Raw genomic sequence first — 12,717 nt, 5'->3', positions numbered from 1 at the left:
TAATTAAATCTCATCAAAATACGACAGCATAATTGATTCTTGATGAAATTAATTCGGCGATAAGTGCCAGTAAGCTGATACTGGAACGTTCTGTCATATTTCCACTGACAGCAATGACTTCAACAGGTACATCAACCGCTTCACACTTTATTTTCGTGGAAACTGTGAATCGCGTTAGTAGAAAATTACTGAAATATGCCGCAATTTAAGCGCCAGACTGTCATGAAAAGTAAAATAAAACCAAGTAAACAGTTGGGGGCTCCTCAAGCAATAAAACCAGTGTCGGTACCGATGGCGTGTACATTTTGTGAGAATCCGGGTGCAGATTTTCAATGCTGCATCTGTGGTTCATTGTACTGTGGTGTACGTTGCCAATTGTCCGATTGGCAATACCACAGGAACAATCGATGCTTGCCGTAAGTATCTGTTATTGAAAATGTTTTGCAATGTAGAGCATTGAATATTCTATGGTATGGATTACAGTCGATTAATCAAGGCGACACCGGTTTACTGCGCTCCTGAATTTTGGGCGAGTTTGGGTAATTTGTCGTGTCCAACAGCCACGCAAAACGTAGCACAACGTCCGCCAACACCGAAGAAATCTCGGCCCCAAATGCCCGTGTCGTCTAACTTAAACACAACCATCGCACCAGCTGAGGTCAATATCGCCACATCCTCGACAAATGCCAAATTATCTTTGTCTAGCACAAATTCAACGGTCGCACCAGCTGAGGTTAATATCGCCACATCCTCGGCAAACGCGAAATTATCTGTTTCTCACACAAATTCAACCATCGCACCTGTTGAGGCCAATATTAAAACAATTCCATCCAAATTGTCGTTACAAAAGCGACGTTACAGTGTTCCGATGCCGTTACGTCCATCCCAACATTTGGAGGGCATGCCGATTCCACTGGAGCAGGCAGATTTTTCTGTACCACCACCCCAGATTTTGTCTTATTTCCCGGCCCTTCCGGTAAAGGAGCCACTATCTGCCGAAGTCAATCGTAAGAAAAAAGGGATTGCTGAAGTGGCAAATACGGCGAAGTCAAAGTCATCTTCGAAAAAGGAAGAGCATGGAAAACAACCAACTCCGAAAAGCTCCGAAGACGGCAAGGTTGCAAATCTGTCCGCCAAGTATATGGAGGAATCTATCCTTTGTGCCATTGTCCCGAATGAACAGAAGGTAGAGCCAAAGCCATTGTTGCCAAAGCAAACCGCTGCCAAGAAACGTTTCTTACGACCGAGTGCTTTCCCAAATCCAGGGGAAAAGGTTACAATTTCGCACGTTGAGGACAGCACAATCTATATATACGGTGTAGGGCATGGGCTCAACGGTTCACCGAGCCCGTACATAGAGTATATGAAATGCATGATGAAGGCGGCCCGTGAGACGAAGGAGCACCTTTCGAAACCTCCAGAATTGGGCGACATTGTGTTCGCGCCCTTGGAAAGTGTATACTATCGTGCCGTGGTGAAATCGATCGATGGAGCCAACGTGAAGGTCATTTTTCCAGAATTTGGAAACTCGGCAACTGTTGACTGGAAGATGTTTAAAGTAATCAACGATCTAAACATCAAGTACGCTAGGTGCATGACGTATGAGGTTTCCATCGAAAACGTTCCTCAGTTCACGAAGCTGATGTATGAATTTCTCAAGAAGCTGATTGATACTGAAGAATTCGAAATCTCAAAAGTTTTCAACTTACCAAACACGCACATCAAAATGGTGGATTTATTGCACAGGTTTGAAAACTACGTTTTAAGCAAAAAGCTACTGTCTTTGCTAAAAAACGAGACGAATGAAAAGGATACCGTGAAAGAGGGAACTAAGCCTGCACTAAAGCAACTAGCGGCGTATTTTCCGGATTCTAACATGCCCATTTTTTTCGACGAGGTAAGACACTTGCTACATGAAATGTCAAAAAATGAATAAATAAATAACCATACATGTTCCCTTCAATTTTAGTTTAAACGTAGCTCACTACCCGAAGGAATTGGGATTAAGCTTTGTATGGTGAATGGATCGGAGATAGTAACATCGAGTTCCATAGCAGTGGTATTGCAATCTGAAATGTTGCAGTTGGAAAAAATAACCCAACAGTGCAACCAATATGGACAGATGGACCCTACCCCGTACGTGGCACAGGAGAATGAAGCTTGCTTGGTAAACTGGAACGGTTTGTGGCGGCGCGCTACAAGCCTTGGCGATGGCCTATATCATCTTCTGGATGTAGATTTCGCTTGCACCTTGGACAACAAATGTAATGTTCGGCGGTATCCTTTGGAGCTCAGTCGTAAACTTTACGTACATTGTATTACCGTAAAAAGTAAGTAGAACCGTTGCCCACAGGTATTAGGAAAGGCTTTAAATAAATGTTGACTCTGTTGTTTCCCCCTCTCGTACAGACCCAAGTGTGTTACGGAATGCCATCGGCAGCAATGAGAATAAAACTTGGACGCTTGTAGGAAGAAGTCTGAAAGCGGATGTGTATCGAGAAGGAACGGTATACTATGCAATTATTGAATCCGTTGACTAATAACAGGATATTACCGAAATGGCATGGAGGATGTCATAAAAAGTTCTTGTTTGCTGATGCCATATTATGAAATTTCGGTTAAATGATGTCAAACATTGACAATAATCTTATTAGATGTTTTATGATGGTTAGTTAAAAGAAAAACAAAATCTGCGAGATGCCCAAGAATACATTTTAAGAGAGAGAGAACTCTCTGTCTATTCGACAACTGAATTTACAGCGCAGAATACGATTAACAATACATACATATTACGTGTGCGTCGCTTGTGACCGTGGTTCAAATTCAATTCAAAGTTAAGGAATCGATAAGAATTTAAAATTCTACTGTGCATTCATCGACATGGTCCAAAGCAAATTGAATTAGGTAGCATTAAAAGAAAGTAAATACCCACGTACGTGCCTGGCTCGCAAGAATGAAGCTCGATGAAACAATTGATCGAAGTAACGGTTCATGATACCGTGTAAATGCCGGTATGGAGGAGCAGTATGTTATGTTGGATATGGTTGCGAGATTGTTTTGAATGGTGATAAGGATAAGACAGCGGCATTTTAGAACAATGTTCTGAAAACAAAAGAATTTAAAACGTATGGCAAAAAGGTTGCTGATGAAATGGTTCAGGGTAGCGCGTTAGTACCTGCATGGATCACGATCAGTACATTGGATTTATTGAAGATCGTTGATCGACGGACGGTGATAAGTATAAGACTGCGGCGCTTTTCATCAAAGTTCTGACAGTAGACCGAAGAAGTGATTAGTGTCATTAACTAAGCGAAGTTCTTTCGCTCACATTCAGTTATTGACTCAAACTTAAATGTATTGTTTCATCAATTTAATAACAAATCATTTATAAACATGTATGCACATCAGTTCTTTTTAAAGGACTGCAGGTTAACGATGCTGATGCTGCTTATCTTTATTTTTTCTTATTCATTCTATATATATATATTATTATTAACATATCCTTTATTTTTTGTTATTGGATTTGTAATTTCGTAAAATTTACATACGAAGCAAATTCGTACAAATCGACAAATTCGTAGAACTCGTGATTCGGTAGCACGATTTTGCAAAAAAGTTAAATGTTCGGAACTAAACCTAAATAGGTGAATTTTCATAAGTAAACGTGTTTTGCAATATGCTGTAAGTTTCTTATCGTTGACTACATATCTAGTAACTCATTTCATCAAATAAAATTTGAACTTTGCTACATTTACGTAGAAACCGTGCGCCAAAAGAAATTCTAGAATTGGCTAAATAAGGCAGATTCTGTCAATCGTTAATAAATAATATATTTTGCTCTCATTTTTGTCGATATTATTGGAACTATTATTAGCTATAAATAAAGAATGCTTTCATAAATCAAAATGTGTTTTAATTTGTACACCTCAATCAAGCATATGGACATGAAAGTACGAACGATATTATGTTACTTATACCCATTTTTTTGTGAAATATTGGAATAAAGATGTCCTTGTTCGTAACAGATATGTGCGTACGTTTCCCAACCTTTCGTGCGTTTCGATTTGGTTTTAAGCAGTTTATTTTCTCCACCTTTTTTCCCGGCTCGTGGTTTACATTTGGCGGCAAAAAAAAAAAAAAAAAAACGCGTACCGCCGGTGTCGTTGATCCTTTTGATGGTTTCTCGAGACGTCGGCATCCCTCGCGGCATGTTATCTCTCTCGTTCCTGTACGGTGCATCACAATGTTTTGACATCCTTTTCACGTACTCGATCTATCGACTGGCGGTTCGTGTTTTTGTCAGCCCAGCATGTCTGTAGAGTGTGTGACGAAAATTAGAGAGCAACGTTACTTTCAGGATACTGACTGGGCACCATTAAACTATGGTTTAATTTATGTTGCAAGCATATGTAGTTACATAGAACTAATTTACCGCAAATATTGCTGCTCCCATAATCTATCGAATATGTAACGGAGAGTATATTTCCACGCACATGCCGTCACCGTTCTTCGGCCGCTAACTGTTTGCCATCGTCGTGAACGCGTGCAGATGGGAAAACCTCACGATCGGTCGCACACGGTATCGCCTACGATCGTACGAGCCGGCGAACGGCGTGCGAGTCGTGAAAACGGTTTTTCCCTGAGGATTAGTTTTCGTTTTCCCTCCGTAGGCGTCGGACGGCTCGACTCGGTCGTCCCGAGACGTGCAGAGCAGATCTGTTCGCACTGCAGCTGCGTCTATCGAGCTGAGTGAAAATGAGAATTTCCATTCGGCCACTTCAGCAAACGGCGGGCCTGGAGTACACCGGCGCTCCGTTGCACCACGGAATGCACGGTTGCGACAAATTCCAACTAAGCAGTTGGCCAAACTAGCGGCTAGTGTAGGTTAATAATTTATCTATTTATTTTATTGCTATATTTATTACACATCCAACGTATTTATCAAATATCCTACGAACAGTAGGGACGGTGATCGATATTTATTTCGCGCGTGAAACCCCGTGGTGTCGACGCGAGGGAAAATTATCGTTGTGCAATAAAATAAATTCACTGTGAGTGAAAACGAACCCAGCTTCCTTAATGCGATGTGTTCGCGAACGTTGCCGTATCGTTATGGTGTGCGTTTGTTAAGTGACTCCCAGAGTGCGCATAAATCTTCCGTCATTTTGCACCGGTCGCAGCAGCCGGGGCCGGGAAAAAGGTAAACCCAATATTTGCCAACCGTGGACGTGTTGAGAAAGCGATTAAAGTTAACGATAAAATAAAACAAAACCACCCGAAAAATACCCCTCTGTGAAGTTAGTGATCGTGTGTGAATGTGTGGCTGCCAAAACGGGCCAACTGAAAAAGGATAAATCACTTCACCGGTCAATTAATTGGTGCTACTGCTGAGCATTCCCGAGCGTTTGGGAATCGCTAGAAGTTGCAGGCTAGCGGAGTGCATCGGTGCAGCGTTTCCTGCGTTTGAAGCACCGGTGGCCACCACGACCTTTGCACATTCCGCCCCAGGCATTCGTCGCCCTGGAAGCTCCGGGCGCGAGACAAGGTAAATGGGCTCAACAGTTGCCGAAAATTAATTTTAATTAATTTAACTACCTCCCGGATCGATCTGGCCCCTCTCAGCTCGGTGGCCCGCATAGGTCATCGCGCACGGCTGGCCGTGCTGTGCGTTCTGTAAGTGCAAATTGCCAACAACAAGATTGAAATCAAGATCATCGACAAGCGCACCGCTTTCGGGATGGTTCGGACAAAACGACAGGGAGGGAGCAAAAAGGAAATATGGAAAACGGACTACAAAACGAAGCAAACATGGGGGGCGAACAATTTTTCCTTTCCCTCCCCCCTGGAACGTTCCCAGGAAGAGGGGGGCTGAACAGGCACTGCGAGGCATGTCTCAAGGATCCCGTCCGCGGGGCCTTTATCTCGTCCCGCGCCATCGAGGACGATCTTTTCCTCCGGCATAATTATGCGTAGCACCTTGTAAATGGGCAAATGAGAAAAAAGAGGTGATTTACTCGGGCGGTGCGGCGTTCACCCGGACCCGGGCTGGTCGCAAAAATGAGTGGCCAGAGTATTGTTTCCTTCCAGCAGCGAAGGTATGGTATGCGCTTTGATATTTATTTAACCCCCACCTCGAGGCGACTTCGGACCGGGTGCCCTTTTGGTGGCCGCGGTACCTTGGAGCAGTTTTCGCGACTGCATTGTAAATGGCTTAATTTATGTTAAGATTGTTGATAATTCTTCCAGTTCGACCTTGTGAATATGAAAAACGGGCGCGTGGTATTGATCATACTTATGCTCGATAGGTTTCTTCAAATTACGCAAGAGTCAAAGATGGCTCTTCTAGAGCTGTTAAAAATAACCATATCCAGTACAAATTTAATAGTTTGAATTTGAATAACATAGTGTGAAAACAATTGTATTTACATTTGTAGGACAGTTACCAAGATCATAATACAATTGCAATCTGTTTAAGAGTTTTTGGTACAACAGTTTTTGTAGAGTACATTGTAAACATAAATATGCATATTAAAATACTAGGCAAAAAAGAGCACGCTTAAAAATTGTAAACCAGGTAAAATTAGTTGCAAACAAAAACAAAATTTGTGAAAAGCACATTTTTTAAATATATAGCAATTTTTATGCAACTACAATCCCGAAATGCACCAGCAACGTAACTTGAACTGTGCACATAGAAGACTTTTTGCTTATCAAAAACACGTGGTATAAAAACACATTTTCTTTTTTCAACCGGAAGTGAAGCAGCGAAACATTTACGCTTTCGTCTACGTTTTGCTGGAAGTCACACATACTAGCTTTGAGATTCAGTTCGGAGCCCTTTCCGAGAGGAAACTGTTTCGAGAAAGTTAAATTTCCTTAAGTTCCGACTCGATCCCTTCGAGCTACGTTCCCCAGCGTAGCTAAAATGTAAACGGAGCAATGTCAAATGGAAGGTGACGAAATGATGACCCGCGTCTGTCCTGTTTTCCGGCCGCGTTGCTGCGAGCGGTGTGCCAAGTTTGCCGTCATTTTCCATCATTGGTGGCATCAGCTTACCGGAGACGGCTTTCTTCGTTCTCCGTTGCATCGAAAGACATCCGTCTATCGATGGGGGCCCCTTTCTCCCGCCGACCAGATGTGGCCGAGCCGAGGGAAAAGGAGAAAAATGAATGTTACTCTCCCTTTTGCTCGTCTCGTGAATGGGAAGAAGCTTTTCTGGCTTCGATTTTCCTCTAGCTAGGAAGGGGAGGAAAATGTACGTACGTGCGTACGTTGCCCTGTTGTGTCTTGTTGCTTGTCTCGCACAGGAATCTGACGCCCCCGCGGAAGTTCGGCGTTCCGCTGACGGAACTAAACGATTTTTGAAAACCTCGATCGTCGCGGGACACGGGGGCTGCCTCTGCGTGATGTTAATGATAATTTATAGGAAAATAATCATCTCTACTCTCTAGGCTCGGGCTTTCGCTCGATGCGCTCAATATTTTGTCCCGAGGACAACCGTGACAATTAGAACGACGAAAGGGGGCGCTACAGTTGTCACCGGGAAGCGCCAATGGGCTGGAAAATATTGATGCGTCCCTGCAATTTATTGTACTGCCGGCACGGTTGCCGAAGTCTGGCCATTAGTTTTCCACCAGCTCAGAAACGCTTCGATTTGAGCGATGCGTACGATCATCGGGAAACCCATTCTTGGGGGTGAAATGTTACGGCAAACAGGATGTGTTTATTACGCGTTCGTTTGTATTCTTTGTCATCCCGACAGTGTCAAGGGTTATTACATTTCATAATAATTTTGATTTACCATTGCAAATGATTTCGAAATGAGGGATACGGAAGCACAATCGTTTAACACGTTTTAGCAATAGAAGTCCTTACAACACCAGTTGATTTGTAATGCACAGGGATTATGGGGAAGGGTAACCATTTACACCATTACAACAAATCTTAACTTTCCAAAAATTTCATGAAGCATTGTTGCTTATAATTTTTGCTGCAAAAATGAAGTTGCAGTAATAAAACATACAAGCTTTGTTAAGTGCTGTAGTGAGAGTTGTGATCGAAAGTCTTGTAGAAGATTCTTAAATTGTCGGCACGTTATATTTGTCGTTTTTAGGAAAGCAAAGCAGATAATCTGAGCGCTAAAAATTGCGAGTCTGCTGTATTTTATGTGATGAACTCAAACAAAGTTTTCGCCATTACTACAGTGTTACGGAATTCAAAGGCAAAAGAAGTTAAACGAACATCCTTTGCTTTCGATTACAACATCTGATTACATTATGTGCTCGAGGTAAGCCATAACAAAATCTGTTTTAGTTCTTTGATACGCTCTTCTTATTTCTTTGATGCTTCGACTCTACATCTTAACTCTTTGATGCTTCAACTCTACATTTTAACTCTTTGATGCTTCAAAAAGCAGTCTTTGAACTAACCGTTTGTTGGCGAATTTTCCTTTAGTATTGCACAGATGGTGGCTTCAGTGCATCACCTATCCAAATATGTTCATCCGATCGCGAGCACCGGCAACTGTTCTTCATTATCCGGCACATTCGTCAATCTCCAAATGGCTCCGAACGGAATAACTCCATTTTCCACTGTGCACTCTCAACCGATGATGGATGATGTTCGATGGCGGACGGATGCAGCAAACCTAGCAACACTTACCAGGGGGCTTGTTTTACGCTACGTCCTTAAAACCATCCATTCACCGATCGCCTGCTGCGAGTTATCCCTTTCAAGTGGAAAAACGTTGGGCACGCTTTTCGTTCCAGGCGGGTTACGCAAGGGATTGCAATATTTTCGGAAAAGTTTATTACTATCCATTAAAAATATATAACACACGCAAACGCATACACCCGAGCGCCGTTTACGACCCGCTAGAGGACGCTTTCCTTACGCGTGTATGGGAATTGCAGGAATCGAAGGCCGCCAGAATCGGTAGCGTCGACGCACATTTCATAACAACGTCCTGTCGTAACGGTCGGGCCGGCCGTAAAAATGGGTCCTGAAAATCCCACCATCACTCTCGAGATCACGCCCTGGATCGGAAGTGCAGCGATAGCCCTGGCCTGAAGCCGTGGCCAGGCTGTGCGTGTTCCCGGCCCCCGGTTGGAAGATCCTCGGCGGTCGTTGAACTGCGCGCATCCATCCATCTATCCATCTGTACCATCTTTCCATCTCAGCCACCTCGCGTTCGGAGGCGATAACTCGGGGGAAAAAAAGATGGATCGGAGGCATAAGCCACGGGAAAACTTTACACACTCACTTCCGTGGAAAAATGCCTAATGCCTACAAGCTTCGGCGGGTCCCTGTTTCGGCCGTACGTACATGTATCGTATGTCGCGCATTGCCCGGGAAGATGTACCACGGTGTTTTTCCTTCCTTTTTTGTTTATGTGTCGACCCTTCCACGCGCGCATCAAACGAAGATCATCCCCTCGGCCGAGGCCGAGATGTGCCGAGTCGATCGAGTTCAAAGATCTTTCCTGTGCCTGTGCTAGGGACGGGGTTCGGCTTCGGAGGGTTGTCTACCCCTGCACAACACGTGTTATCACACCTCATCCCACCGAAACGGGTCGCTCCCTCGTGCTGCTGGTACATTTTATCATTTTCCCTCATACCCCCTTTTCCATCCGGTCTGCCCGGCACGGAAGACGACGGGCGAGAGGAACGAGAAAACTCTCTTATGTAAACGAGACAGTTTCCGTTTTCCGCCTATCTCCTACCAACCTCGCCAATAGGAACAAAAATGTCGTAGGTCTTTGGCCTACCGTTGGATGGAGGTTTGTAGTTACCTACCGTCAGTAGGAGTGCGTTGCGAGCTCGTTTCCCAGGTAGCGCGCAGATTTGCCCCGTGACTGGAGCTGTGTACCTAAGTGATCGCCTCGGTAGCGACGAAGGTGGTACCACGTTCGTGTACCAAAGTTTTCCCGACTTCTGGCACATTCTAGCACGTGTGTGTGGAGTGTAGCGTGGAGCTATGCTGGGTTATTTACCAAATGGCTTGAGGCTTTACCAGCCGGTGGTGAATGAAATGGTAAAACAAAGTTTGTTTTTACTGTACGCAACGACTTACCACAACGTGTCCAGCACAAAAGCGGATTTCCTCTTTTTCTTAATGTTGATATTCGCCGTGTTCTACGTTGTTCTGTGAGTACACATTTGTTTTATCTTAAATAATATTTTTAAATTTTCCAAAAAGTTCGTTCGTGCACATATGAACAGATATGTGTTATCGGTTGTGGGGTATTACGTTGAACCAAGGCTCGGTTTAGTAAAGCTAGGGAAATAAGGTCGCCCTCATTCGGGCTTATCGGGACGACGGTTGGAAACGATAGCGGTCCCCACTAGCTCTAGCATACTGCAGGGCTAAAACCTAGTCAAAACTAGGGCTTCTAGGGTGTAAGATGATTTTAAATAACACTTAAAACGGCAGGAAAATGATTAAACGAAAGTAGGGGAAAAAAAACTACGATGCCCCCGAAACGGAACATAAAACATTAACAGCCACTGGATATTTGTCACGCTTTTGACACCTTTGGTAAGTCGCGGTACGGAATGACGTTCGACACAGATCGACGAGAGAGAGAGAGAGAGAGTCAAAAGATAGAAGGATGAAGTAGGCGAACCGGAGTGGAAGCTCGGGTGGCAGGGGCATGATCATAAAACTGTTCCTCAACCCCTGGAGTAGAATTTCCGGAGTCTCGGGAGTGTTATCTTACGCAGCGAGGGAAAGATTCTGTATATATATATTTTTTTTTAATATACCCTGGAAGCTGGCGTACGCGGCAAGGACCCCCAGCAGGCACATAAAAACGTCGTGAACAAACGAGGAGCCAATTCTCGGAAGATAAGATACCATTACGAGTTTTGCTGGAGTTTTGTTTCCGACGGACCGGTTGGTAGTGGTTTGTTTATTTAATTTTCATGTTGTTATGCTCGGAAGGGACGAAGAAAGGCAACTATTGTCAACCGAGGGGGGAGCCGAACCGTTTGCCGGGATGCTGAGGGTCCAGTTGGTACGTTTCATTTGATCTTCTGTTTGTTTGCTGCGTACTGGTATGATAGCGGACAGAGAAACCATTTCTTGTTGCGTCTTTAAACCATTTCTTTAAATTTTAATTTATTTTAATTAGCTTAGAAGAAAATGTTTGTAATTTTCAAAATTTATTTCAAATTTATTCATTTTACTAAGTTGGGTTGCTGATGCAACATGCTTTCAAAAAAATCTATAAATTTCATGAGAAATCATTTCTTGTTGCGTCTTTAAACCATTTCTTTAAATTTTAATTTATTTTAATTAGCTTAGAAGAAAATGTTTGTACTTTTCAAAATTTATTTCAAATTTATTCATTTCACTAAATTGGGTTGCTGATGCAAAATGCTTTTAAAAAAATCTATTACTCAGCCTAAAAGCATGCCTAACGCAAACTTTGTAAACAATTTTCGGATCCCTATTAAAAGTTCACTGAGAGAAATCCAAACATAAAGAAGAAAAGCCAAACGAAAACAAAAATTATCACCTCGTGATCTGCTCTTCCTATTTCGCAATGCGTTACGCACCAACGGATGCTAAGCGCTGAACAGCACCAAGAAAGAAACCGAAACCATAGGATGTGCATAGAAACGTCCTATTTTTAAGTTCACATTCACCAGCTAGTGGCAGGGACCGCTTTCGTAACTTTCTCCACCCGAGAGGACTGCGCACTAGCTAGAAAGGATGCGCAGTTCGGATCCTCTTGTATGCTGTACGCACTTTCTTCGCCTATACACGTTTGGCGCAAGAAGCTGGGGATGTCTAGACTAGAGCTTAACCTTTTTCTTTTATGGATGTTTTGGTTGACATGAAGGCGGCACTGAAGTACTTAAGGCACTAGAAGGCATAGCTGATGTTTTCGATCGGGTAATGTCCTGATCCACTTTCGATGCAATAAGAATAAACCACGCTGCTCTCATCGCGCCTGATGACATATGCTGATTGGCCACGGATCGATTGGCGTCTGGCCGACTGGGGCTGAAGTGTGACATCCCGACACCCTTCGTGTGATGCACATTCCTTCCCTCGGATGCCTTTACGCATGCGTTCGGAAAGCGCAACCGAGTCAGCTGTTTGGGCGACGCAGCGATGCGCACGAGCGTGTCATCGTCTGAATCGAACGCCACTCGGTCAAAACGCCATGAAAATGTCCCCTCCAACGGGAGCTGGGGCAGGGTGCAACCAGACTGCCGGGAAACGCGAGCATTGGACGCGTGGGGATCGTCGATGGGGGCGCGAGGAGTTATTTTTAAGGCCGCGATCGAAGTGGCGGCGCACATTTAAGGGGCGGCTGAAAATAATTCCGTAAGACACTGCATTCCTTTCCGTCTGCCCATCGGAGGCCGCACGGACACGACGGAGAAGTACGACCGTTCGGTGCGATTTGGGGAGATTGCTGCGTGTTCGAGGATTCTCCCCCCTTTGCTGGCCCCGTACGACTCCCATGCGTATTTACCACGCCGCTGCGTGTGCTTGTATCGCTCGACAATTGTATTTTCAAAAAGATTTACGGTTCTATTGCTAGTTGCTAAGTAGCGGTTGCGCGATGCGGGACACTGTCCTATTTGAGGCCAGAGCTAGCGCCACTGTAAGCACTACACAATAACACGTTTTTACGTATTTATGTATGTTTATGCTGATTCTAATACCAGTGGAAAGAAAAGAATATATGTAAGTTAAGTGATT

General features: G+C 44.0%; 2 protein-coding genes across 2 annotated transcripts; both read left to right on the top strand.

Moving 5' to 3' along the window:
- The first annotated feature begins 901 nt into the window (after nt 1-901).
- On the top strand, nt 902-1,936 carry LOC131284697 (uncharacterized). Its single transcript, XM_058313561.1, has one exon. It carries the CDS (start codon nt 902-904, stop codon nt 1,934-1,936), a length of 1,035 nt encoding a protein of 344 aa, XP_058169544.1.
- A 91-nt stretch (nt 1,937-2,027) lies between these two features.
- Nucleotides 2,028-2,586, top strand: LOC131288822 (uncharacterized). Its single transcript, XM_058318000.1, has 2 exons — nt 2,028-2,330; nt 2,410-2,586. Exons 1-2 carry the CDS (start codon nt 2,075-2,077, stop codon nt 2,538-2,540), a joined length of 387 nt encoding a protein of 128 aa, XP_058173983.1. The 5' UTR covers nt 2,028-2,074; the 3' UTR covers nt 2,541-2,586.
- The last annotated feature ends 10,131 nt before the right edge of the window (nt 2,587-12,717 follow it).

The sequence above is a fragment of the Anopheles ziemanni genome, chromosome 3 (assembly GCF_943734765.1).
Source record: "Anopheles ziemanni chromosome 3, idAnoZiCoDA_A2_x.2, whole genome shotgun sequence".
NCBI classification, from domain to species: Eukaryota; Metazoa; Arthropoda; class Insecta; order Diptera; family Culicidae; genus Anopheles; species Anopheles ziemanni.
Note: the sequence above shows the minus strand (reverse complement) of the source record. Positions and strands in the feature narration are given on the sequence as shown.

What these genes read in the sequence shown, in the direction of transcription:
- LOC131284697 (XM_058313561.1), top strand. Translation starts at nt 902, where the DNA reads ATGCCGATTCCACTGGAGCAGGCAGATTTTTCTGTACCACCACCCCAG.
- LOC131288822 (XM_058318000.1), top strand. Translation starts at nt 2,075, where the DNA reads ATGTTGCAGTTGGAAAAAATAACCCAACAGTGCAACCAATATGGACAG. An exon ending in ACATTGTATTACCGTAAAAA is followed by an intron (nt 2,331 to 2,409) that starts GTAAGTAGAACC and finishes CCTCTCGTACAG; the next exon opens with ACCCAAGTGTGTTACGGAAT.